At 49.6% G+C, this 23,227-nt stretch overlaps 2 protein-coding genes and 1 long non-coding RNA gene across 6 annotated transcripts in view; 2 read left to right on the top strand and 1 right to left on the bottom strand.

Annotated features, from left to right (window-relative positions):
* Positions 1 to 3,909, top strand: part of KAT7 (lysine acetyltransferase 7) — a 31,518-nt gene extending 27,609 nt beyond the window's left edge. For all 4 annotated transcript variants that reach the window (XM_082373157.1, XM_082373158.1, XM_082373160.1 and 1 more), the window contains 3 exons: positions 650 to 796; positions 1,494 to 1,600; positions 2,230 to 3,909. In XM_082373157.1, the coding sequence (XP_082229283.1) occupies positions 650 to 796; positions 1,494 to 1,600; positions 2,230 to 2,331 (356 nt within the window). In that variant the 3' untranslated portion in view covers positions 2,332 to 3,909. The remainder of the gene's footprint in view (positions 1 to 649; positions 797 to 1,493; positions 1,601 to 2,229) is intronic.
* Positions 3,910 to 4,046: 137 nt separating this feature from the next.
* Positions 4,047 to 16,704, bottom strand: TAC4 (tachykinin precursor 4). Its single transcript, XM_082373241.1, has 4 exons — positions 16,379 to 16,704; positions 12,867 to 12,960; positions 10,739 to 10,768; positions 4,047 to 8,567 (listed from the first exon to the last, which is right to left on the bottom strand). Exons 1-4 carry the CDS (start codon positions 16,493 to 16,495, stop codon positions 8,524 to 8,526), a joined length of 285 nt encoding a protein of 94 aa, XP_082229367.1. The 5' UTR covers positions 16,496 to 16,704; the 3' UTR covers positions 4,047 to 8,523.
* A 2,431-nt stretch (positions 16,705 to 19,135) lies between these two features.
* Positions 19,136 to 22,896, top strand: LOC309618855. Its single transcript, XR_014238649.1, has 2 exons — positions 19,136 to 19,476; positions 22,574 to 22,896. It is a non-coding gene; the product is annotated as an uncharacterized lncRNA (long non-coding RNA).
* The last annotated feature ends 331 nt before the right edge of the window (positions 22,897 to 23,227 follow it).

The following is a 23,227-nucleotide window of genomic DNA, read 5'->3' as shown; positions in this document are numbered from 1 at the left end:
TTGCTGACTGCATCCCCATGGTGTTGAAAGTTAGACGTTTAGATGTTAAAACTAGCGACTTAGTGAAATTCAGATAGTATCCATCCCCGTCCCCCTCCCCGCCCCCCACCAGTATTTCATAGGCAGTACTGAGATAACCCATTCTTAAAGTTCAAAAATTTGAAAAAGATTAATAGCTGTATAGTGAAATGGCTTCCCAATCTCTGTTCCCATCTACCCTGTTTTTTGTTTTTGTTTTTGTTTTTGCTTCTCGGCTTTTTTTTTTTTTTTTGGCTGCACCACTTGGCTTGTGGGATCTTAGTTCCCCGACCAGGGATCGAACCCAGGCCCCAGGCAGTGAAAATGCTGAGTCCTAACCACTGGACTGCCAGGGAATTCCTTATCTACCGTGTTCTTAACACATACCTACAGATAACCGTTGATAAGTTTCTAGTGAAGCCTTCCAGAGTTTTTTTAATGTCTATTAGAAGTAAATGTAAATACACATTCATCCCCTTTTGTTTGTACAAAGGCAGCCAACATTGTATTGCATTAAATGACTGAACCCTAATTGATATTGCAAAGCAGACTCTGCTCCTTAAATCTTTTTCCATGTTGGTACATTGTTCTTACTAGGGTGAGACACAGTATCTGTATTGTTCCCTGGCAGGTTATTTGCTTTCCAAAGTGGAAGAAAAAGTTGGCTCCCCAGAGCGTCCACTCTCAGATCTGGGGCTCATAAGCTACCGCAGTTACTGGAAAGAAGTGCTTCTTCGTTACCTGCATAATTTCCAAGGCAAAGAGATTTCTATCAAAGGTTGGTTTTTGACTCTTAGAAAATGGTTGTTCCTCAAGATGTTAGCTCCACTGAATATTCTGACTTTTCTATTTGGCCCTGTTCATGCTTTGTAACCTGCAAAGAAAATGCCCCATTCTGTGTTTCATCTGAATATGAGAGCAGAAGACCCACTAATGTGGACCATTCACTAAAGGTGCCGCAGGATTCCAGAGTGTTTGGCCCTTGGGACTGGTTATATGATTTGGTTTCTTGGGACTGGTTATATGATTTGGTTTCTTACAGAGAAAATGTGTTTTATAGATAGGTTTTATTCAGGTATACGTTATTGCATCTCAAATCTCAGGTTGCTGACACTTTAATTCTCAACAAAAGTCAAGAAAGAAGAAAAACTTCAAGTCTTTTGGCACACACAGGAACTTCTGACATCCCTGAATATTTATGTGAGGATGGAAGAATTTAGTTTGGTCTGTCTTTGACCTTGATTTCTATAGGGGCCAAGTGGTTTCCTGCTGTAATATCCGTCTTCTCTAGTTATTTTAACTGGTCAAATGAATGCTTTGTAAATTTCTTCTGAATAGCTTGGGTCAAGTAGTGAAGATTCCAAACATTTGGAGTCTGCGTCTAGATTTCCTCCAAGGGAAAGGGGGCCTTGGTGGGGCGGGGCGGGGGTGGTGTCTGCATTTTGGCCAAGTTCTCAGTAGCTCTTCTGTTTCAGAAATTAGCCAGGAGACAGCTGTGAATCCTGTGGACATTGTCAGCACTCTGCAAGCCCTTCAGATGCTCAAATACTGGAAAGGAAAACACCTAGTTTTGAAGAGACAGGTAAAGTTACTATCAGCCTCTTGCTCATTGCTTAATGTCCCTTGAGGCCTAGCAGAGCAAAGTGGGGCCTTCACACCTTACAGGTAACCTTCCCTTCGTAAAGGAGTCTGACTCTGCATCCTTTACTTGGTCTCATTGTTAGGCTTATCTTAAGCTCCCGTCTCAGATTTGAATGACAGACGTGTAAGCAGCTCCAGTTAAGCAGCTTTATGTTGCACAGTCATACTTCTATCCTTTGATGATTTTCTTAGATTGGATGAAGAGTGCCTATCTGTGGAGGAGAATCTTCATAAACTCCAGGTCCTGTGGAAGTGGTTTTAAATTCCTTTAACAAATGCCATCGCAACTCATGCCAATTTAAAATTTTTTTAAGTTGACTTGTAACGTTTAATGATGGAAGATGAATGATGATTTTCAGGTCTTACCGAGGGCATAGTAGGAAGAAATGGATTAGGTAGGAGAGCACTAGGTAAATCAAAAGATAATTTTTTTTTATATACCTGTCTCACACCTTAGTATATTATTAAATCTTTGGCCATTTCTTCTTTGCTAATAATCATTTTGGAATCCACTTATAAACATGTATAAGTTGAATGTATATAATAATTTTTCCCATTGTTCTCCCTCAGGACCTGATTGATGAGTGGATAGCCAAAGAGGCCAAAAGATCCAACTCCAATAAAACCATGGATCCAAGCTGTTTAAAATGGACCCCTCCCAAGGGCACTTAAAGTGACCGGTTACTCCGAGCCAGCGAACCCCAGCAGTAGGAATCCGTACCCTAGGGATCTGTCTGTCATTTCTGTTGCTCTTGTGATTGGCAAGTACAGTATCCTTTGGGAAGGCCATCCCCCTCAGGACTGTCCTGGCTCCGACCTTCGTGTACACTGCAGACGCTGGTTCTGAGGAACTGTTGTTTCGGCCTCAGTGAGGTTGCCTGGATGGGATCTGTATTAGACTTGAGTGCAGATCCCTCGTAGCACTGACCCAAGGTGTTCTGTTTTGGTACTGTACCTGTCCAGTCACTGGTTCTCTCCTCTGGCCCCATGAGGTTGTGTCGTGTCTTCTAAACTTTGTAATAGTGCTTCTTCTTGCTGCCCAGTCACCAGACCACCAACTACGGTTACCGCCACCAGGACCTTCCCAGTTACTCCTTACCTGTGTTCTTGGAGGGGCAGGGAAGAGGTAACACTTCTGAGTGTGTGTGTGTCCTGGGAGGGGTCCCTTCCCTTTAGATTTCATCTCACTTTAAGTTTTTTCCTCCATTTTTACTGAAAGACCTGTTTTTGATCAGTATCAGGCTGACCAGAGCCAAATACTTTTGAAGACTTGCAGGGATTCATCTTGGTTACAGCACATTATCTGAATGAGACGGAGAAAAGAATTGAGAAGTGGTGATTCTGTATTTGGATTTGAGTTCACCTGTGGGCAGTGGGCAACGTCTTGGTGGAAGGGAATGGAATGCTACTTTTTGCCTCACCAGAAAGTGCCCAGGAGTAAACGTTTTCTTCTCTTTACTCCCTGCCCGTCTTTACGTTTGCAGGTGCCAAAATAATTTCCAGTTCTCCCTTTCATGCTGCATGTTAAATGGTTAATTATACTGCAGAAACCTTTTCACCAGTATCAGTCTGATATAGCATACCTATACTTCCACATAAGTTACACTGCTTTTGTCTGAACATCCTTGGAGAAGTGATTGAAAATGACTTCCGTGTCTCAGCCCATGACTCAGCAAGGCATAATGGCCACCGCTGCCAAGGTTTGCTTCCCTTTTCAACAGTGCCTCACCCTCCCTCTAAGACTGAAGTGCTTATGCCCTTCCAAGAACTCCTCCTCCATTTCCTTTTTGGGATTTACCACCATCTCCCCATTCTCTGGTCTCCTATTTTTGGTGGTGTTTAAGTGAAGGAAGAGATGCTCCCTCTAATTTCTCTCTAGCCCATTATAACCTGCTATCTTGGGGCAGCTTTTGATGTATGACATGTCACCCTTTCCAACTTGGTCTCCTACAACACCGCTGTCTTCATGTGGAACCCTCACCACAATCCCAACTCTGGTCATTTGTGCCTTTCTCTTGTCATCTTTGTACACTACTTATATTCACTGTGGGTTGGGGGGAGCTAATTTTAAGCATGTTCAGTGGCAGCTCCCTGCCAGTTTCAGTGTCACTGTTAAAATTTATCCAAAAGCAACTTCACTGGGGGTTTTCTTAAGGGGTAAAGGCCTTTTACAGAAGCTAATCCTTCCCCACATGTGGTAGAATGTGCTGTTCTGTATCTACTCCTCAATAAAGCATGTTCTCTGCTCAAGTCTGTTTCACCCAGGAGCTCTCATTTGAGTACAGAATGGTGCCACTGACCTGCTGCTAATAGGTAATGCACTTGGGATTTATTTTCCTAGCAGTAAACTGACTGTTGAGGGATGTGGTTTGTGGCTGGGGAAGGTTGTTTCTTCCTCTGTGATGCAGGGTATCTGTGGAGGGAGTGCTTACTCTGAGCTTGTTTAGTTGATGGGATAAACTCTCCCTGCCACACTCTGGTTCCAGATAATAGGTATGCATAGCAATAAGTAGTCTGTATTATCCATTCTTCCATTAAGTTCATTAAGTTCAAGGACAGAAAACCCAGCAGGAAGTTAGGATACGTGGGGTTCAATCGATAGCTGTGGGAGGTGGGAAAAGGTGGGTCCCTTCTTGTCTCCAGGCTTAGTTGCCAGCAGTGAGCAGTGCCACCTCTAATCATTGTCTCTCTCAGGTTGAGATGATTTCTTAAAGGAGCTGCATTTTCCTGTAGCATTTACCTAGAGCAGGAAGAGGGTGGCCAGGCACTTGGCTAGATGGTGGAGAGGAGGAGGGTGGAAATTGTACTTGCTGGGGCGGTTTTGCCCGCTGTGGCCGGCGTGCTGAGAACTCCTCCTGGCAGACGAGCTAAGGGTCCTCCTCGCTAAGGTTAGAATCCAGTGTGTCACTTGACTGGGGGTGGGGGATGGGATGGAGAGAAGCTCAAGCTTATAAAAAGACCCTTCTTACACATCTTAGAAAGATGTGCGCCCACATCTCCCTGTTCTAGGTATTCGCATCAAAGGGAAATTCTGCTCCCTCTCACATTTTGAAAAACTTGAGGTAGGTAATGTGGACCACGAGCATGGATGCTGAGAGGTCAGGGCACTTGAAGCTTTGTGCCCAGTGCGGATCCCAAGCCTCCACTGATTGCCACCCCCTTTCCCTCACCTAGAAATCAAAGGAAGATTTCTCTGGTTTAAATCCTTACAGGTATGGGAACAGACCGTTCACTTCCTTGGCTACTTTGAGTCAGCCTGTCCCCTCTGACTCCTTTTTACCTGCACAAAAGAAGCTCAGCTGCTTAGGCTCCTTCATTAGAAGAGCAAAAGTCTGGAGTCGTTCCTGGATCTAGCTCCTGAAACTCTCTAAATGGAAGCACCTACTCTATTTCTGGAGGGAGGCAGAGAGCCCTAGCACGTGCTGGTTGCTTCCTATCTGCTCAGCAGTGTGCTGGGTACCTTCACACTGCCTTGTTTGACCCTCACGTTAGCTCGGTGCCATGGAAATTCACACCGGTTTTGCAGAAGGAAACCTAGAGCACAGGGTGACGCAGGAAGCGTCAAAGACAAATATTTTGGTCTGACCAGCTTGAGAACCTATATCATTTGCTTTCTTGGCTTTTTTGATTCCTTAATGATTTATCATCTCCCTTCTAGTTAGATTTCCTTGCTTCAACTGTAGACCCCCATGCTTCTAGTGGCTTCCATTGCCAGAAAAATGACAACACTGGTGAAAACTTTTAAGATGAAAGAATTGATTTTAGTTGCTCCTATAGGCAGCATTTGGAGGCCAGAGACCTAAACCAGGAAACAAAGATGTGCTTCATTCTGGCTCTGCTTCCGATTTAGGAATAAACTGTTCAGCAAGCACTGTCTGTCCCTTTACTTACATGGTTTCCTTCAGCCCTTACCACGCCACCACTGTACGGTGAGTATTGTAGCCCTTTTCCACATGAGAAAATGTGAGGCTCAGAGGTCTTGCTGCTGGGTTATAGAAACAGAACGAGAGCCTTGCTCCTCTGATTCCAAATCCCATGCTTCTGACAACGCTATTGTGAGTCATCTGATGCCTCTGTGCCTGCTTTCCCATTTCTCACAGGGGGAACAGTGAGTCATATTAAGTAACTTTTAAGAATATGGTGTGCCCTTTATAGGGAAGATGATGCTTTTGACATGTCCTTAGCTTTGGTTTGTCCCTGTAGTTCTGGGCAGGTTGCCTCGCTGGGGTTAGGAATGGCCTCTAATGGAGTTCATGTGAAGCCAGTATAGAAAAATACCACAGCTTGCTTACAGCACACATTCCTTCTGGAATATGAAACCAATGAAAAGCAGCTTTTTGAATGTATATTAGTAACTGTAGTCATAAACATGGCTGCCTTTTCCTCCTTTGAAGAGCAATTGATTTGCCAAACATTGAAGAAGTGTAGTTTGTATGAAAGGTGCTAGGATCAAGCAGTGTAGCTCTCAGTGATCCTTACCCTTTTTACTTTCCTTCTGACCTTTTGAGAATCTAGTCAAAGCATCAAGTCTTTTTTTAAAAATGTACATAAATGCAAATATGCACACATTTGTCTACAGTTCAGGAAATTGAGCCTTTGAAGTCCATTTCTGAACTGGGGTTAATAAATAAGAAGCCCTGGTTTGAGAAAGCTCCAGTGAAAAGGCAAGAACCCCACCTACCTGCCGTCACTCCCAGCCCACGACTAGTTCTTTGTGTAGGATGACAGGTCCCGTTAAGTGAGGTACAGTGATGGCAGAGGGAGAAGGCCTGGCTCACTGGCTCAGCGTTAGGATCCTCACAGGTGCGCATATATACACAGTGCTATAGAGGGTTTTGCATGTTCAGAGAATAAGGTGAAAACTCTTTTGTTAAATATATATGATGTATGCCAGGAATTCTAGAAACTACTTTTTGCTATTCGTTGATATGGAATTGTAGAATTGGACCTCTGGGTTTGCTCCAGCACTTTCTGCTATAAACTTGTACGACTGTCTCTTCCAGACTGTCTCCTGCTGATGGGGACAGTTTAATTGCCCACTTCCTTTGTGGTATCTTCAACAAAATGCCAATGAATGTCACTAAGAAGAAAAAAAAAAAGACTGCCCAGTGGTGAAAAATGCCCCTTGTTGGAATATCAGTTTGTCTTTTCCGTCTTGTGCAATATGTGTAGATGCAGGTCATGCTGCTACCATTTTGGGGTTTGGGGGGTTGTTTATTTGTGCCCAAGAGTGGAGAAAATAACCTGTGCAGTTGCACAACTTTGGCTCCATTGCTCCTCCCAGATGTTCTGTGTGAGATGTAAACACCTTTATCCTTGATAAGTCATGTCCATTCCAAGAAGTCAGTCTTTCTCAACTGGGTATTTGTTTCTGGAAACCACTCGCCTTATGTTTAATCAGTTCCAAAGTTTTTAGGAACCTATACCCTTATCTCCCAAAAAAGGTGTGGTAGATCACCTCCAGAGATGGCCACCAACAATTTCTCCCATCTCTGGATGTGTGTGCCACTCCTTCCAGTAAGAGCTAATTTTCCTTTGGAGTGTGAGCTGGACTTTTTTTGGGGCAGGTGCTGGACCCTGGGAGGCCTGCTGTCAGGAGAAGGCTTGCATCGCCCCCTACTCCCATATTTCTGGACACGGGTAAGGTGTGAGAATGAGGAAGAGAGACGCCTCATGATGAACAGTCAGTCTTGAGATGGAGACTATTTCACTACAGGTCAAACAGAAGACTTACTGGTTGTGCAGACCGTCTGGCCTCTCAGGGCCTCTGCTGTCACTAAAACCTTCCCTGGCACCCAGATGAAGGGCCTGGCCTCTCCACCAATGCCTTCTTCCCCTCCTTTTAAACAGCCTAACCACCCCGCCCCCAAAGAATCAGGCGCCCCCCAAGCCCCTAACCCATTTTCTTTTTGGAAAGAGAGACACAGAGAAGCTGAATGTTATGCAGCCCAGTGAATTAATGAATCGCCCTTTACCGCTGAACCCACACAACTCCCAGCTCAGTCTTTTGTTCACCTTTATGCTTATTACCTAGCTTTGGCCCCTAGGATTTCATTCTAGCTCTTTCTAAGCATCCTGGGGTCCTTTGTGTCCCACCTGCCTATGAACCACTTGGGCAGGACAATGGTCTCCCCATCAGAAGTGGGGGGGCGGTGGCGGCTCCCTGAGGTGGGACCTGTTTCCTTCCTCTAGAGCTCTTCCCACTGCTGGGAGCATGACTAGCTGCCTGTGTCCCCAAAGCAGAGCAGTCCATTGATGGGCCACCTCATACACAAGAATTGATGAAGGACCTGGGACCCAATTCTCCTTGAGGTTATGATGGTGGGTAGGGAGCGGGTGTCTGCTTTCAGGTGGGGGCTGTCACCTTTACCTGTGTCCCAAGCCTGTTTTCCCACTTCGGGTGGGGAGCACGACTGTTTAGTATTTCCCTTTACGACTCTGGAAGAGGTCTCCCAACTGCTGACATGCCAGGCCACTGGGCAGGGTGCAGAGCCCAGGCCATCCCTGCCCTCTGCCCTGCACCGGAGAAGAAACCATCCACTGTTCATTGGTTTATTGAGCCCCTGCTGTGTTCCGGGCACAGGAGATAGAGGAGCGGGGGAGACTCATCCTGCTGTGCAGTGAGGTCCAAGTGAGGGGGGGTGCGGGCAGGGTCACTAGCTCACAGTGGTGACAACAGTGCACTTATGCACGACTGCTGCTTGAGACCGAGAGTCCTGGGAGGAGCCCCAGTGAGTTCAGTGAGGGCCTGGTGGGAGGGACATGCCGGCGATGAGCACAGGAGACACGGAGGTGGGCTGGTTGGCTGTCATGTCCAGGTAGGGAGAAGGGTTTCATCCTCTGGGAAGCACGTGGCGGGGGCTCTCACTCTGACCAGTGGTCCTCATCCTCTCGGCCTGGGAAGAGTGCTGCACGTGGCCGGTGGTTAGGGGAGACTGGTCTGCCTCCTCCACCCTCGGAGGCCTTCCCTAGTCATCCACCCAAGGCCCTCCACATCCCTAACTCGCGTTTCTCCAGCTGCAGATATCTAAAGCAAATTACAGGTTCATCTGGCATAGCTTCCATTTTTCAACCATAAACGCCTCCAGAGCATGGACGAGCCAACCCTCACTAATCCTCTCTAAAGAAAGGGAGTGGTAATCCACCACTCAAAATTCCAAAGGCCTTCCTGGGGCCACGGGAAGTGCCCTGGCCTAGGGAGCAGGAGACACAGTGTTTAGTACTGGCTCTGTTATCAGTTCAGTGTGTGACTTTGGGCAAATTGTTTCCATCCCTGATAAATGATTTCTAAGGCTCCTGCTGACACTCTGCATGGAGGGACATTCATTTCCATATTGGCATTGGGTTGGGTTGACTTCCATGGCCCTTCAAGTGGAATGGCTCAAACACTTAGTAAAAACTCTTGGGGGAATATAGAGGACTTTCCCATCTTTATTCCCTGGCATCTTTATTCCCAAGAGCCTATGTTGGAAGGAGCAGGTATCAGGGAAGCTAGAGAGGGGTCCACAGGTCTGCAGCTCTGGGGGGAGAGGTCAGGATTAGGAAAGCAGACTTGAGCTTGGAGTCTTTGATCAGCTGTGACACCCCCTGCCCTTCCTCTTGAGCTGACTGGCTTGAGCTATGGATCCTTCCCCAGCTCGATTCACTTATCTACTTTCATGCCTGTTCATTTATTGAGCGTCCCCTTGAACCCCTTTGGGGTTGTGGCCCCTGCCAGAAGGTGTTAGCTGATAACTACTTAGGGTGTTACCCCTCCCAGGGCGATTTGCCTTTATTTATAATTGTTGAAGACAGAAAATACCTTAAGGCTTTCTAACAGCGATTAGTAAGGGAATAAGGGGGATGTTCCAGGGTCTGAAAAACCACACACTACTCTGTAGCTTCAGCTGGCCCTGAGAGGGGGGAGCAGAGTGTGCCTGGGTGTGTGGGGGTGGAGAGGGTGCAGCTTCAGGGCTATGGCTGTTACAGGCCTGGATCATCAAAGGGATCATGATCTCCCTGCACCTCGACTGCTCTCTTCCATGGGGCCTCTGCCTAATAGCTTGTGGGGAGCCTGTTCTGTCTGGCCAGCTGCCTGGCCCCCACCATGGAGACTGGCAGCAAAGTGTCTGGTCACTCTCTCATTATGCCCTTGCAATCCAGTAGAAGCTCTCATCTACCTTCTGTAGATGGTCCTCCCCTGCCCAGGTGGCCCTGGACTACTGGTCCTCGCTGATACCCTGGTGGTGAAGAGAGGAGATAGAGAAGAGAAAGAGAGAGTGCAGCAGAGGAAGGCTGTCTTGGGAACCAAGAAAGACAGGGCCAGAGCTGGGGCCTCATAAATGGAGTCATTTCTCAATCAACCTAGGAGCTGAGGTTCATTCATTCACTGATTCATTCACTAATTCCTTCCTCTTTCTCCTCCATTCTCCCCTTCCTTCCACAAACAGCTCGTGGGCACCTCTAATAGAAACTGTGGGGACAGAGGAGATGGCAGACCTCTACCTGCCTGTGGGGTAGTTCCCGCTCTGGGGACACCAGCCATGTGACCCAGCAGAACAGTACAGGCAGTGTGCCAAGGAGGGCACCGTGCCCAGGCTATGGAGACAAGCTCTGGGTAAGGCAGGCAGGCAGGGAAGGAGAGGAGCTAGCAGTCCTGTCAGTGAGGGCGCCCGGGAGGATGTGGTGAGTCTTAGGGCGTTAGGTTTGCTCCTGAGAGCACTGAAGGGTGGTGGGTAAAGGTTGGTTTGTTTTCTTTTGATATTGTTTTTCCCTTTTCACCAAAAGGACAGCTTTTCACTTTTAAGGTCCTTCTGGATTGATTAGTTTCTCCAACTCCAGGCTTTAGACCCAAGGTCATTTTGGACCTTTGGCAGAACTAGATTCATCCCCGTCTTTTCCATATCCCTGCAGCTACTCCCCAGGTATGCACAGACCACCTCTCTAAGGAAACAACCAGGGAGCATGCGGCCAAACCATGCTGCCCCGGTCCTCCACAATGCCAGCCTGGTGCGCCCTGGCCAGAGCATCTCTCCCGCCTCCCTGGACAACTCGGTTCTCCCCAGGGAGCATGCTGGGGGACGGTCTGGACAACACTTACCTGTTCTCTCTGGCTGGATGGGAGGTATTCCTGGGGGAAAGAGAGAGAAGGAATGAGGGCTGCACCGCTTCCCTGGGGGCCCAGTGAGGTGAAAGGGCTCATGGCTCTTTGGGATCCCGCACCTTTGGTGGGTCTTCAGTGGAACTCCAGTCACTCCCTGTTGTCCTCGTGTGGCTGGGCCACACAAGGTACACTCTGGGTAGGAGGCAGTGTGGGGTAGTAGGAAGCGCGCATACTTTGGAGTCATTGCGCCCGGCACCAGCTGGGTATCCTTGGGAAAGTATTTAGCCTATCTGAGCTTTAGCTTCCCTGCTGGTGGTAAAGGGGATATTGTGAGATTTAATCACATGTGAGCACAGTGTTCAATAAAATTTTTTTTTTTTTTTGGCCGTGCCATGCAGCACGCGGGATCTTAGTTCCCCGACCAGGGATCAAACCTGTGCCCCCTGCAGTGGGAGCACGTAGTCCTAACCACTGGACCGCCAGGGAATTCGTCAGTAAATATTTTTCTTATAATCCCTTCCCCTGCTTCCTCATGGGTTGCTGGATCTGGAAGAGAGCTCTGAAATGGCCCAGTCCAAAACTCATTTTGTAGAGGAGGAAACTGAGGCTAAAAGTGTTTGCTCACAAGTTGATTTCCTCTATTTTGTGTGTGTGTGTGTGTGTGTGTGTGGAGGTACTGGGAAGGTTTTCTCTATTTTTATACGCATTTTTTAAATTACAAAAGCAGTCTCTGGGGACTTCCCTGGTGGTCCAGTAGTTAAGACTCTTGTGCTTCCACTATAGCAGGCACGGGTTTGAGCCCTGGTTGATCCCATGCCATGTGGCACGCCTCCCCCCCCCCCCCCCCCGCCACAAAAAAAAGAAAAGAAAAAAAAAGCTGTCTCTGAATAAATGCCCACTATAAAATGGTAATGTAGAGGATAGTGTAGTAAAAGTCCCTCTTAACTCTCTCCCTCACCTCCACTTCCTATCCTAGGCATAAACAATGTAGACAGTTTGATATTTATCCTTCTGGAACTCTCCCTATGTTTTCATATATATATCTGTGTAAGTATGTAGTGTTTCTTTTTAAACAGGTAAACTCCTATCTTACATATTGTTATATAACTTGCTTTCTCCACTTAACCAATATCTTGGAGATCTTTATCTTTCCACAGATCTGCCTCATCCATTTTAATGGCCATAAAGGGTATGGATGTGCCCAATATATATATATATATATTTTTTTTTTTTTAATATAAATTTATTTATTTATTTTTGGCTGCGTTGGGTCTTTGTTGCTGTGTGCAGGCTTTCTGTACTTGCGGCGAGCGGGGGCTACTCTTCGTTGCAGTGCGCGGGCTTCTCATTGCGGTGGCTTCTCTTGTTGCGGAGCACGGGCTCTAGGCGCGTGGGCTTCAGTAGTTGTGGCACACGGGCTCTAGAGCACAGGCTCAGTAGTTGTGGCACACGGGCTTAGCTGCTCCGTGGCATGTGGGATCTTCCCGGGCCAGGGCTCAAACCCGTGTCCCCTGCATTGGCAGGTGGATTCTTAACCACTGCGCCACCAGGGAAGCCCAAAGTGCCAGTTCTTTCATAGCCTCACCAACACTACTTTAAAAAATATACAATATTGGCAATAAGAAAAAGAAAACGGCTCTCCGTTCGGACTGTTTTCTCCTTGTCCCCCCAGGACATGAATCACGCGTCAAGCGTGCCCTCAGGGAACATAGGTTCCTTTTAATAATTCTATTTGAGCCAAACAGAATCAACTAGGAAGCTTAGCCCATGCCTTTACTCACATCTAGAGGCTGTTGAGCACCACCACCTCTCTCCACAGTCATCCATTGTATTGAAGGAAGGGCACCAGCAGGATGCAAAGCATTTGTCCCCACCCTTAGGGTGACTGCACTCCCCGGATGCTGGAGACAGCCCTGGTTTGCACCTGTTGCCTGGCATAATTACCACTCTCTGAAGTTTCCTGGTTTGGATGATAATTGACATGGACACTCTATCCCATCCCATCACGTGAGCGACCCCTACTGGACTGGAATAAGAGCTGCTGTAAGCTAGGGTCTCTGCTTGGTGTAACAGAACCCACCCAGAAGCCCTCCTCACTGGGCACCCGCCCACTTTTGTCACTCACCTCCCACCTGCTTCCCCATCAGTCCAAAGAACTGGCTCGCTTTGCCCCTCTTCACTTCCCAGAGCTGGGGCTGAATGCTGGGGACAACATCTTCCTGAAGAAGCAGAGAGTTCCTTAGAGTTGGGGCAAGGAGACAGCCTGAGCAATAACAATCTCAATAACACGAGCTCTGTGCTGGCACTGAGCTCTTTTGCACATTTTACACAATACTGTAAATAATAATAATAATAATTAATAGCTAACATTTTACCATGTTCCTAAGCACTTGCATATATTAATTCACTTAATCCTCACCAAAACCACATGAAGTAAGTACTACTACTGTCACCATTTTACAGATGGAAACACTGAAGCACAGAGCAGTTACCAGCAAGGATGCGAGATGAAGCCAGAACTCAAACCCATGTCATCTGGCTCAAAGCTCAAACACTCCGGTCATAATCTCATTTACTCTTCACAACAACCATATGAAGTAGGGACTGTGGTTTATCCCTGTTTTACAGGTAGGGAAACTGAGACTTTTGGAGGCTAAGTGACTTGTTCAAGGTCACACAGGAAGTGGTAGAGCCAGTAGAGCCAGTAGAGCCACTCAGGAAGTCTGACTCCAGAGCACAGGTTCTGCTCCATCTTGGGAAATGTCTCCAATATAGACAAGGAGGGGGCAGCTGATGAACTTGGGGTGGGCACCCAGTTGGCGAGATGAGACTGCTTTCCCTCCAATCCCATCTCTAACTCCTGTTTTCCTCTCTTCCCCTGGCACTACCACCAGTGTCCTGGATTTATCCTGCCCTAGAACCTGGGTCTCCCGTGAGGATCATGGCATGTGGCCTGGGGTGGAGGCCACTCCCCTGGGCAAAGACATCTTCATCCTTGAGCTGATGGGGTGAAAGTTCTGGACCAAGGACTATAGATTTAAGTTCTCATTCCTCCATTAACCTTTGTGACCTTGGCCAAAGTCCTCTCCTTCTCTGGCCTTAACCGCAGCCTCTGATGAAGGCCCTGCTTAGCTCTGTTGAGAGGGAGAGATGCTCGCTAGTGGAGAGAATGACAGTGGGTGACGTTCATTAGACCGTCTTCACATCTCTGTATCCCCAGTACCTGGCACAGCCTGGTACACACAGGAGCTCAGCATGTGTGGGATACAGGATGCTGAATGAAAGGCCCTTTCTCTGATAGTCTGGGAATAGGGAAGAGGATGGGGTCTCCTTTTGCAGGAAGGCTGAGACAGGTGAACAGAGCCCTAGAGTAACACAAGCCACCTGCCAGGAGGCTGGCAGCTGGGGTTGGGTCAGGGACTTGCTCTTCCATTCCCAGTTTCCCCAGGGGCAGAACTGGAGCTTCGGGGACCAGCAGGGACCTGGCTGGGGTGCAGTGGAGACCCCTTTGTCTCTCACAGTTCATCCCAACTTTTGGGATCAGGAGTGAATTGTTTTCTAAGCTTTGGACGAATTCAGTCACTTCCAACCTGTCTCCTCCCCAGGACATCAATGGCTGGGGCTGCTGTCTCAGCCTGGAGTCGCCTAGCCTGGCCAGGAACCGGAAAAGTGTCTTTGGACCCATTTCTGAAAATCTTATGAAAAGCACTTTGCCTTCGTAAAAGGCAGTCTTCAAATGCAGGCTGGAGAGAATGGCTTTTTATGAATTAAGTAAGACTCACCTTTCTCCCACCCACTAGGTTTCTGGGGGGCCTTTCGGAGGCATCTTTCACTCAGGAAGGACTCTTGCCCTCACCGGAAGCCCTCCTTATCCATTTAACCCAAATCCCCAGCTCCAGGGCTAACTGCAGGCCGGGAGACCTGAGAGCTAGGGAGGCGGTCGGATCATCCCTGACAGAGGCACTGTTCCTCCCGTCACCTCACTTGGATTAATGGTTCCTGTATCCCAAGCCCTGTGTCTCGGGAAGCAGAGGGATGTTAAATGAGAGTGAGCAGAGAAGAAGCATTAGCCCCAGCTGCAGGGTGAGGTGCTTGCAGGTGCCCAGCAGTACTAGTTGAAGTTGATGATGATGTTTCCCATGTGGCCAGGTAGAGAGGCCACCATCACACAGCTTCCCTGGGCCTGGGCACAGACTCCATGTCAAAGCTGGAAAAAAACCCTTGGGGATCATCTTCTCCCCCCTGCCCCCATTTTACAAGTGAGGAAACTGATGTGACCTTCCCCAGTTCGCACAGAGTCAGTGGAGAAGCTGAGACTTGAACCTGGGTCTCTCCAGCCTGCTGTCTTCTCAATGGCACACACTTCCACATTCAGACAAACCAGGAAGGAAACCTGCCATGAAGGAAACCCACCAGGAATGGCTGTTATTCGATGGCTCGTCCTGTGGCCCCAGTGTCCTCACCATCCCAGGACTTGGAGGAGCCAGGCCCAGCCCAGTCCCATCTGCCCTCCTGGAGGCCTTCCCTGAGCACTGAGCCTGTTTGTCTCTGATCCACTGGCCTTGCTCCCCTATCTGATTGGAACTCCCCAAGGTCAGGATCTTTGTCTCCCTGACCAGACAGGGTGGGGCGCAGATGCTGTGTCTCTAACTTTGAGATTTATTCCCAGTGACAGCACTCAGGTCAGTTTAGTAGGAGAGACTGGCAATCAAACCAGTACTTGTCAGGAAATAAGAGTTTCTACATGTGAGACAAAACAGTGATCCCGCCCCAAGCTGACCCCCTTGAAAGGAAATGCTGGACAATGTCCTCTGAGGCACAAGTACACAGAATCAGACCTTGGGCAAGGTGTACAATTGTGCCTTTTTAAAAAAAAATAATTAATTAATTAATTTTTGGCTGCGTTGGGTCTTTTTTGCTGCGTGTGGCTTTCTCTAGTTGCGGTGAGCGGGGGCTATACATTGTTGTGGTGCGTGGGCTTCTCTTGTGGAGCACGGGCTCTAGGCATGTGGGCTTCAGGAGTTGTGGCACATAGGCTCAGGAGTTGTGGCTCACGGGCTCTAGAACACAGACTCAGTAGTTGCGGCGCATGGGCTTAGTGGCTCCGTGGCATGTGGGATCTTCCCGGACCAGGGCTCGAACCCGTGTCCCCTGAATTGGCAGGCAGATTCTTAACCACTGCGCCACCAGGGAAGTCCCTGTACAGTTGTGCTTTTGAAGCTGCATAACCTTGGAGAAACTACTTGACCTTTCTGTGCCTCAGTTTCCTTATCTGTGAAATGGGGATAGTAATGATACCTTTCCCACCGGCTGATATGAGGATTACATGGGTTAATATTTATGAAGCATTTAGGACAGTGCCAGGAACATAGTATATGTTAAATAAGTGTTTGTTAAATGAAGCGTGAGTGCACGCATGCACGCACACACACACACACACACACACACTGTTGCTTCCATATGCATGTGCCTCTTTGGAGGTCTGCCAGACCAGGGGCCATGACCTTGAACCTGCCCAGAGAGGGGAGGCAGACACCCTGCCTTGCAGTGTACAACCTGCTCTCCTGGCAGCCATAAAGGGGATCTTCTGCCCCCTCCACCATGTATCATCCCCTGCTTCTCCCCAAAGGTACCTACCTCCAGGGTCACGGTCACCCAGGACCCAGCTTCAGCATCAAGTGCCAGTTCCTTGTCACCTGCCACAGTGCAAGCAGACAACCCCATCAGGAGAAGCAGGGTGAGGCAGAGCAGCATGGTGAGGACTGCTCTGTCCTGGGACCCTCGGGGAGCCCCTCTCAGTCCACAGACCGCCACTAGCAGGCTCTGTCCTCTCTCTCTGGCTCCTCTCGGCAGGTGGGGGAAACTCCACCTGTTCTGTCCGCCCAGCTACTCGGCTTCTTCCTTCAGCTTATCTGACCCCCGGGGCCATTTCCTGTGACTCCCCCCCGCCCCCACCAGCTGGAAAAGCCAATGATACCACGAGACACCCAGAGAAGGGACCAGGTCTCCTCCACTGCCGCCCCCCAGCAGTTGATCTCTGTTGCAACACCGCCTCACCGTTGGCTGCATTCCCCTTGGGAGGCAGGTGCACAATGGAGCAGTGTGTGGGGCCTGATGCTTCCGGCTTCCTGACTGGAAGCCCCGAGCCGGGCCGCGTCGTCTTGGAAATGGGAAGGGGGACCTGCCTGGCTTCTCCCTTGCCCGGTAAGAGAGGCCTCTCCCCAGAGCTTAGTATTCTACCACTAGTCTCCCCTTCTGGTCACTGCACCCCGTCCTCGGCATTCCCCGCCATCAGTAGTCCTCGTGTGAACATGGTAGCACACGTCTTGCCCTAAGAGGTAAGGCAATACCTAAAGAAATAAGGCTCCTCACAGGCAGGAATTGGGATTTGCCAGAAAAATGGCCTCCTGCTCAAGTGTCATCAGCTCTAAAATATCTTCCCACTGCTGGGATCTTTTCAAAGCCCTAACCTGACCTATCTCTCCCTGCTTACAACCTTCCAGTGTCTCCCCACTGCCCGTGGCGTAAAGTTCAAGCTCCCTGGCATGGCATTCAGGGCGCTTCTCCACTTAGTTCCTCCCTGTCTCCCATCCCTCCATCTGTCCATCTGTTAGTGTAGAACAAGGGTCCTGTGGTCAGAGAGCCCTGAATTCCATTCCTAGCTCCCCCACTAAATAGCTATGTGAACTTAGGCATGTTACTTAACCTTTCTAAACCTTGGAATCCTCATCAGTAAAATGAGATTATTAATAGCACTTATTTCCAAAGTTGAGGATGAAATGGGATAATGCATGTGGAGCACTTAGTACAGTACATGATGGTAAATATTTAATACCCATTAACTATCATTCCTGTTACTATTATTGACACTGGGTGAGGCACTGGGCCACAGAAGATGAATAAGACACTGTCCCTGTCCCTGTCCTACAGCATCTCACAGTCTCTAGGAAAGGAGACCTCTAGTTGGCAGATAAGCTGTGTTCAGTTTGCTCTGTGCTGGCACAGAGGTGGGGGCAGGAGAAGGCCGTGCCCCCCCCTTCCTAGTCTGCCCATTTCCTGCCCCCAGACAGCTTCACCACCTGCTCCCAGACAGGACAAGTTTCCCTGCTTCTATGCTTTGTCCTCAGCTGTTGCCTCTGCCTAGACTTCCTTTTCTACCTGGTGAACTCCCACTCATCTTTAAAGGTCTGCTTAATGATCACCCCCAGTAGAGTTTCTGTCTCTTTTCTGACTCCAGCAAGAATTAGTTGGCTCCTTTCCTAGGCTTTCCCAATATCTCCTACTCATATCTCTTGCAGCTCTGCACAGGCTGTGGTCAGAGGCTGTGCAGGTTGTGTCCTGCACAGAGTAGGCTGCCGACGGGGGAGTGAAGGTGGAAACCCGCCCTCGCTCTGCTCACTGCGCCACACAGCCTGGCGAGAGGCTTCACCCCCTGCAAGAAGGTTCCTGGCTCCATTTCTCCCAGAGGGGCCAGCTGGGCTGAGGACAGCCCTGCTAGGCTGCTGTATTATGTCACAAATGCTCTGAGAGCGGGGCTGTGATATATGTGTGCTTAGCACACAGTGGGTCCTTAAGAAACGTGCAATTACTCTTGAGTCCAGGCCAGTGAAGGCAGAGATGAATAAGGACAAGTGTGGAGGTTTGGGGGAGGACAGCTTCATACACACCACGTCCACCCCCTTCCAGGAATCTCTTTGGTGAATCCCGACCTGATGGTTTCAGAATACCTGCATTTGCTAAAATGCAGGTCCCCCAGCTCAGCCCTTTTTGACACAGCCAACCCTAGTCTGTGGGTCTGAATCTACACAGCCCCTGGCTGAACTTTCCCAAGGGCAGGGCACTTAATAGCTCACAATCCACTTTGTTTTTCCGCTGTTGTTAACAAGTTCTTCCCTACAGGGATGAACGGCCCCTTCACTTTACAGATGTGGAAACTGGCACTGGGTTTCACAAGCCAGCAGGTTGGGCTTGCTCTAGGTTACACTGAGAATTTGTGGCGGACTAGCGTCCCGGGTCCCCAGTCAGCTGCTTCCCACCTTCCCACAAGGGCAAGCAGCATATGGGTGGAGGCACAGTAACAGCATGGCCCTCTGGATAGGGGTGATGCCTTCCCATTCTGCAGATCCAAACCAGGTGACCTTAGGAGCCAAGGACCCTCTCTGAGCCTCAGTTTCTCCATCTGGAAGTTGGAGCCACCCCTTATCTGGTGGTGGTAAAGGTTTCATAAATGCCCACCCTTAAAGAGCTCAGCAGAGTGCCTGGCACATAGTATGTGCTCAATTAATCCGAACTTAAGTTTTGTGATTTTTCGACCGCTGGAACCCTGGACCTCAGCGCTGGTCTCCTGGCCCCAGCTGCGCGGGACAAGGTGTGGGGGGGTGCACAGCGGGGAGGGGGCGGGGCCACGGGGCAGAGGAGAGGGCGGCGGGAAGAAGGGAGAGAAAATCCCAAAGACCCGGAAGGCCGGGAGGGAGGCCGGGCACGGGCTGGAAACCGCGGCTATTTGCAGCTTTGCCCTTGGGCTGAGGTCGGGCCGGCGCTCGCGGGCCCGGCTGCCGAGCCCGCCGCCCCGCCCTGTGCCCTCGGCCACCCGGGCTCGGCCTTGGCCGGCGGGTCCGGCCTCGCCCGGTCCTCGAGGCCTGGCGGGGTGTCGGGACGCCGCAGCCGAGCGGTGACAAGGCCGCGGGAGCGGATGGCGCGCGGGGCTGGGGCGCGGGCGGCGGGCGGGCCGCAGGGTGAGTTGCGGCCGCGGCGAGGCTGCCCGGGCGCCGGGTGGGCGCGCACGATTGCTAAAGGCTGCGGTTTGGCTAAGATTGCGGAGCCGAAAGGAGAAAGGGCGCAGGAGGGAGGAGAGCGGGGAAGAGGGAAACACAAGCCGAGGGCGGGATGAGGGCGGGAAGCTGACGTTTCCTGAGCGCCGACTGCGTCCAAAGGAGGTGGGATGACTGGCCCCACTTTACCGGCCGGCTCGGGGAGGCTGCGTGCCTCGGACGAGGCGTCCAGCTGCGAAGTAGCAGAGTCGGGAGCCTGATCAGCCTCTTTCCCCACGACTGAGAACGCAAACGCGAGCGGGCGAAGGGCGGGGCGGGCAGGAGCCGAAAGGGGAGCCGGGGGCGCCGGCCTTCTGGGTTTCCCCGCCCCAGGTGACGCCGCAGGGACCCTGCGTCCGTCTTCCCCGCGCCCTTCCAGCGCCCCCGTGTAGAAGCTCCTTCTGAAGCCCCATCTACCCCGCCCTCCCCGCCTCTGCGCGCCCCTTCCTAGAACTCGGAGTTGGCTGACCCGGGAGGGGCAAGAGCTGGGTCCGGTCTCACGGCCTGCCCCTTGGATAGAGACGGGAGGTAAAGGGGAGGCTGGGCCCCCAGAGGAGGTGAGCCTCCTTCGGGTGGGCAGCGCGGTCCTTCCAACGGAGGGGGCAGGGTGGTGGGTAAAAGTAGCTCGGAGTGTGTAAGTGGGGCAATAGTCTTTGCACCCTGTGCTAGGACCCTTTCGGTGGCAATGGCTTAATTCTACTGCGAATCTTTGAGGTTACAGTCATGCATTCATTCATTGATTCTGGATTTGCTGAGACCTTACAACATAGGAGTTGCCCCAGAACACAGGTGAAAGAAACAGACAAACATTATAACACTTTTAACAGTGTGGAACGTGCCATGGCGGGGGTATCTGGGGAGAGAAGAAGAATCCTGGGCCCCCTTTATCCACATTTACAGTGTGGGTACACTTCAGACACTTGTCCTAGACAGAACATTTTGGGTTGGAAAAGTGGGTCTCTACACACAGATTGCAGATGGAGCAAACGGAGCCATAATCCTCTGTGCCCACAGGTTGTGTAGGTATGGCAGACAATTTGGCTCAAGCCTGCCTTGCTTTTGGCATTTCTAGCCTCTTAATAATATCCCAAGTATCTCTGGGAGGGCCTGAAGATATAGGTAGCCCAGTTTCAGAAATTCTCAGAGTCCTGAGGATGATTCCAAACAGTCCCTGCCCTTGCCCTTTTCATCGGGCCCCTGCCCCCCCACCAAAGGTGCATCTTGTCCCAGGCCTATGGCCCTAGGAGGTTCTCACACCATCTCCCTTCCTTCTCCATCACCTTTCTTCCCAGGGCCCTGGCCCCCACCTACCTACATCCTTTTTGCAGTTAGATTCTATAAGGAAAGACAAACGTGCATGGTGGGGGGTTGTTTGTCCATAAGAAGGATTTAAGTCAAGAGTAGAAGCAAAGTGTAGTGTCTAAGGATAAGACTCTGGGTTCGAATTCTGACCCCACCACTTACCAGTGTGTGACCTCAGGCACCTAACCTTTCTGATTTTCACCATAAGATAGGGATAATAATATACTTTCTTAAAAAGGTTGTTGAGACGTTTAAATGAGATAATGCGTAAAAGAACTTCATGCGGCCTCAGGCACATTGTAGGTCTTAGTAAATGGTAGCAATTATTATTGCTGTTAATAATATAAACAATAACACTCATCCCTATTTTACAGGAAAGCCAGATTAAGAAAAATCATTTTTGGCATTCCCTGATATTTTGTCATCAGGTGAAGAGTTTCCTAAGGACAGGAACTGGGTCTTGCCCATCAGACTAGGAGCTCCCTGCAGCCAGGTCTCTCAGACAAGGTTCAGTGAGCCCAACCTTAAAGTTAGGGTTCAGAAGCTTCAGGCCTGGGTGCTGAGGGAGGCCTGTGGAGCCCCCCTTGTTAAGGGGATGTGGGTCCTGCCCGGCCCTTGCCTCATGTGTGGCGGTGAAGTCTCGCCTGTGTGCCTGTGTCTCCCAGAGCCTCTGTGCAATAAAGGCCGCCAGAGTCTGACCCCGTTAGTGGGAGAGGTGAAGCTCATGATTCCAATCAGCCTTTTCTTCCTGGATCTTGGTTAGCGAGTGTGGCAGAAAAGTGAACGACTAATTGAAAATATAGTTATAATGCACTGTCCTTTGTCTACCAAGTGGTGCCTCCAGACACCACTGTCTGAAGAATAGTTTGTTTCTCAAGTCAGGGAGGATGCCAGAGCCGGCCACTCAGAGATGGAGATGGTACCCACGGGTGGGGTAACTTGGCTGGTGGGGGCGGGGCACGAGACTCAGCATTGACTCCTGTCCTGCTCTCCCTGACCGTGGTCTGGAACACCTGGGCTCTCAGAGGATTGCTGAGTTCAGTGAGACTCTGTACAGGCTGCCTGGGGACTGGAGAACAAAGAGATGAGGCCTTGAATGCCAGGCTGGGGAGTGTGGCTTTTATCCGGCAGACACTGGGGAGTCACTGAAGGTTTTAGAACAAAGGCGTTATGTGGGATTCTGTTTTTTTCCCTTCATGGGTTTCCAAATCCTCCTCACCTCAAACATGTGTATGTTAATGTCTAGAAAAAGGGCTGGCAGAATACACATAGGTGGTTGTGGTGCTAACTTTTGAGATGGACAAGTAAGTAAAGGGAGGTGTCCATCATCTATTCAGTACCCTATATGATTTGAATATTTTACGATAAGAATATACCTTTACAATCTAAAACAAGATGAGAAATAATCTAAATGTCCATTAACAGGAAAATGGATAAGTCCGTTGTGGTAGTGGAATACTACACAGCAGTGAAAACGAATGAATTAGAGTGTGTCTATCAACGTGGATAAAACTCATAGAATGTCGAGCTAATAAAAGCAAGTTGCAGCAGGATTCCTAGAGTATGAGTCCATCTATGTAGAATTGAAAAACATGAAAAACATATATCCATATTATAAATGGATATATACACATGTAGTGAAAATATACATGGGGAGGAGGTTGGGGAGAGAACACAGGTGGCTTCAATTTTCTCTGTAATGATTCCTCTCTTAAACTAGGTAGTGGGCTTCCCTGGTGGCGCAGTGGTTGAGAATCTGCCTGCCAATGCAGGGGACACGGGTTCGGGCCCTGGTCTGGGAGGATCCCACATGCCGCGGAGCAACCGAGCCCATGAGCCACGACTACTGAGCCTGCGCGTCTGGAGCCTGTGCTCCGCAGCAAGAAAGGCCGCGATAGTGAGAGGCCCGCGCACCGCGATGAAGAGTGGCCCCCGCTCGCCGCAACTAGAGAAAGCCCTCGCACAGAAGCGAAGACCCAACACAGCCATAAATAAATAAATTAATTAATTAAAATAAACAAAAAACAAAACAAAACAAAAAAACAGTTGCTAAGTTACTTAACTTGGTTTTAAAAAAAACAAAAAACAAAAAAAAACTAGGTAGTGAGGGAATTCCCTGGTAGTCCAGTGGTTAGGACTCTGTGCTCTCACTGCCGAGGGCCGGGTTTAATCCCTGGTCAGGGAACTAAGATCCCACAAGCCACGCGGCCAACCAAACAAAAAAACTAGGTAATGAGCGTTCAGGTTTGCTGTAGTATTATGTATACATTTTTATGTTCCTAATATAATTAACACATTTTGAAAAAGGCAAATTAGAAGAGAAATATAAAAATATGGGGAGAGGGGTTATAAGAAAGAGGGAAGGGTCAACAGT

Source organism: Balaenoptera borealis (assembly GCF_965194805.1).
Source record: "Balaenoptera borealis genome assembly, chromosome: 20".
In the NCBI taxonomy this organism is placed as follows: domain Eukaryota; kingdom Metazoa; phylum Chordata; class Mammalia; order Artiodactyla; family Balaenopteridae; genus Balaenoptera; species Balaenoptera borealis.
This window is presented reverse-complemented; position numbering and strand designations above follow the sequence as displayed.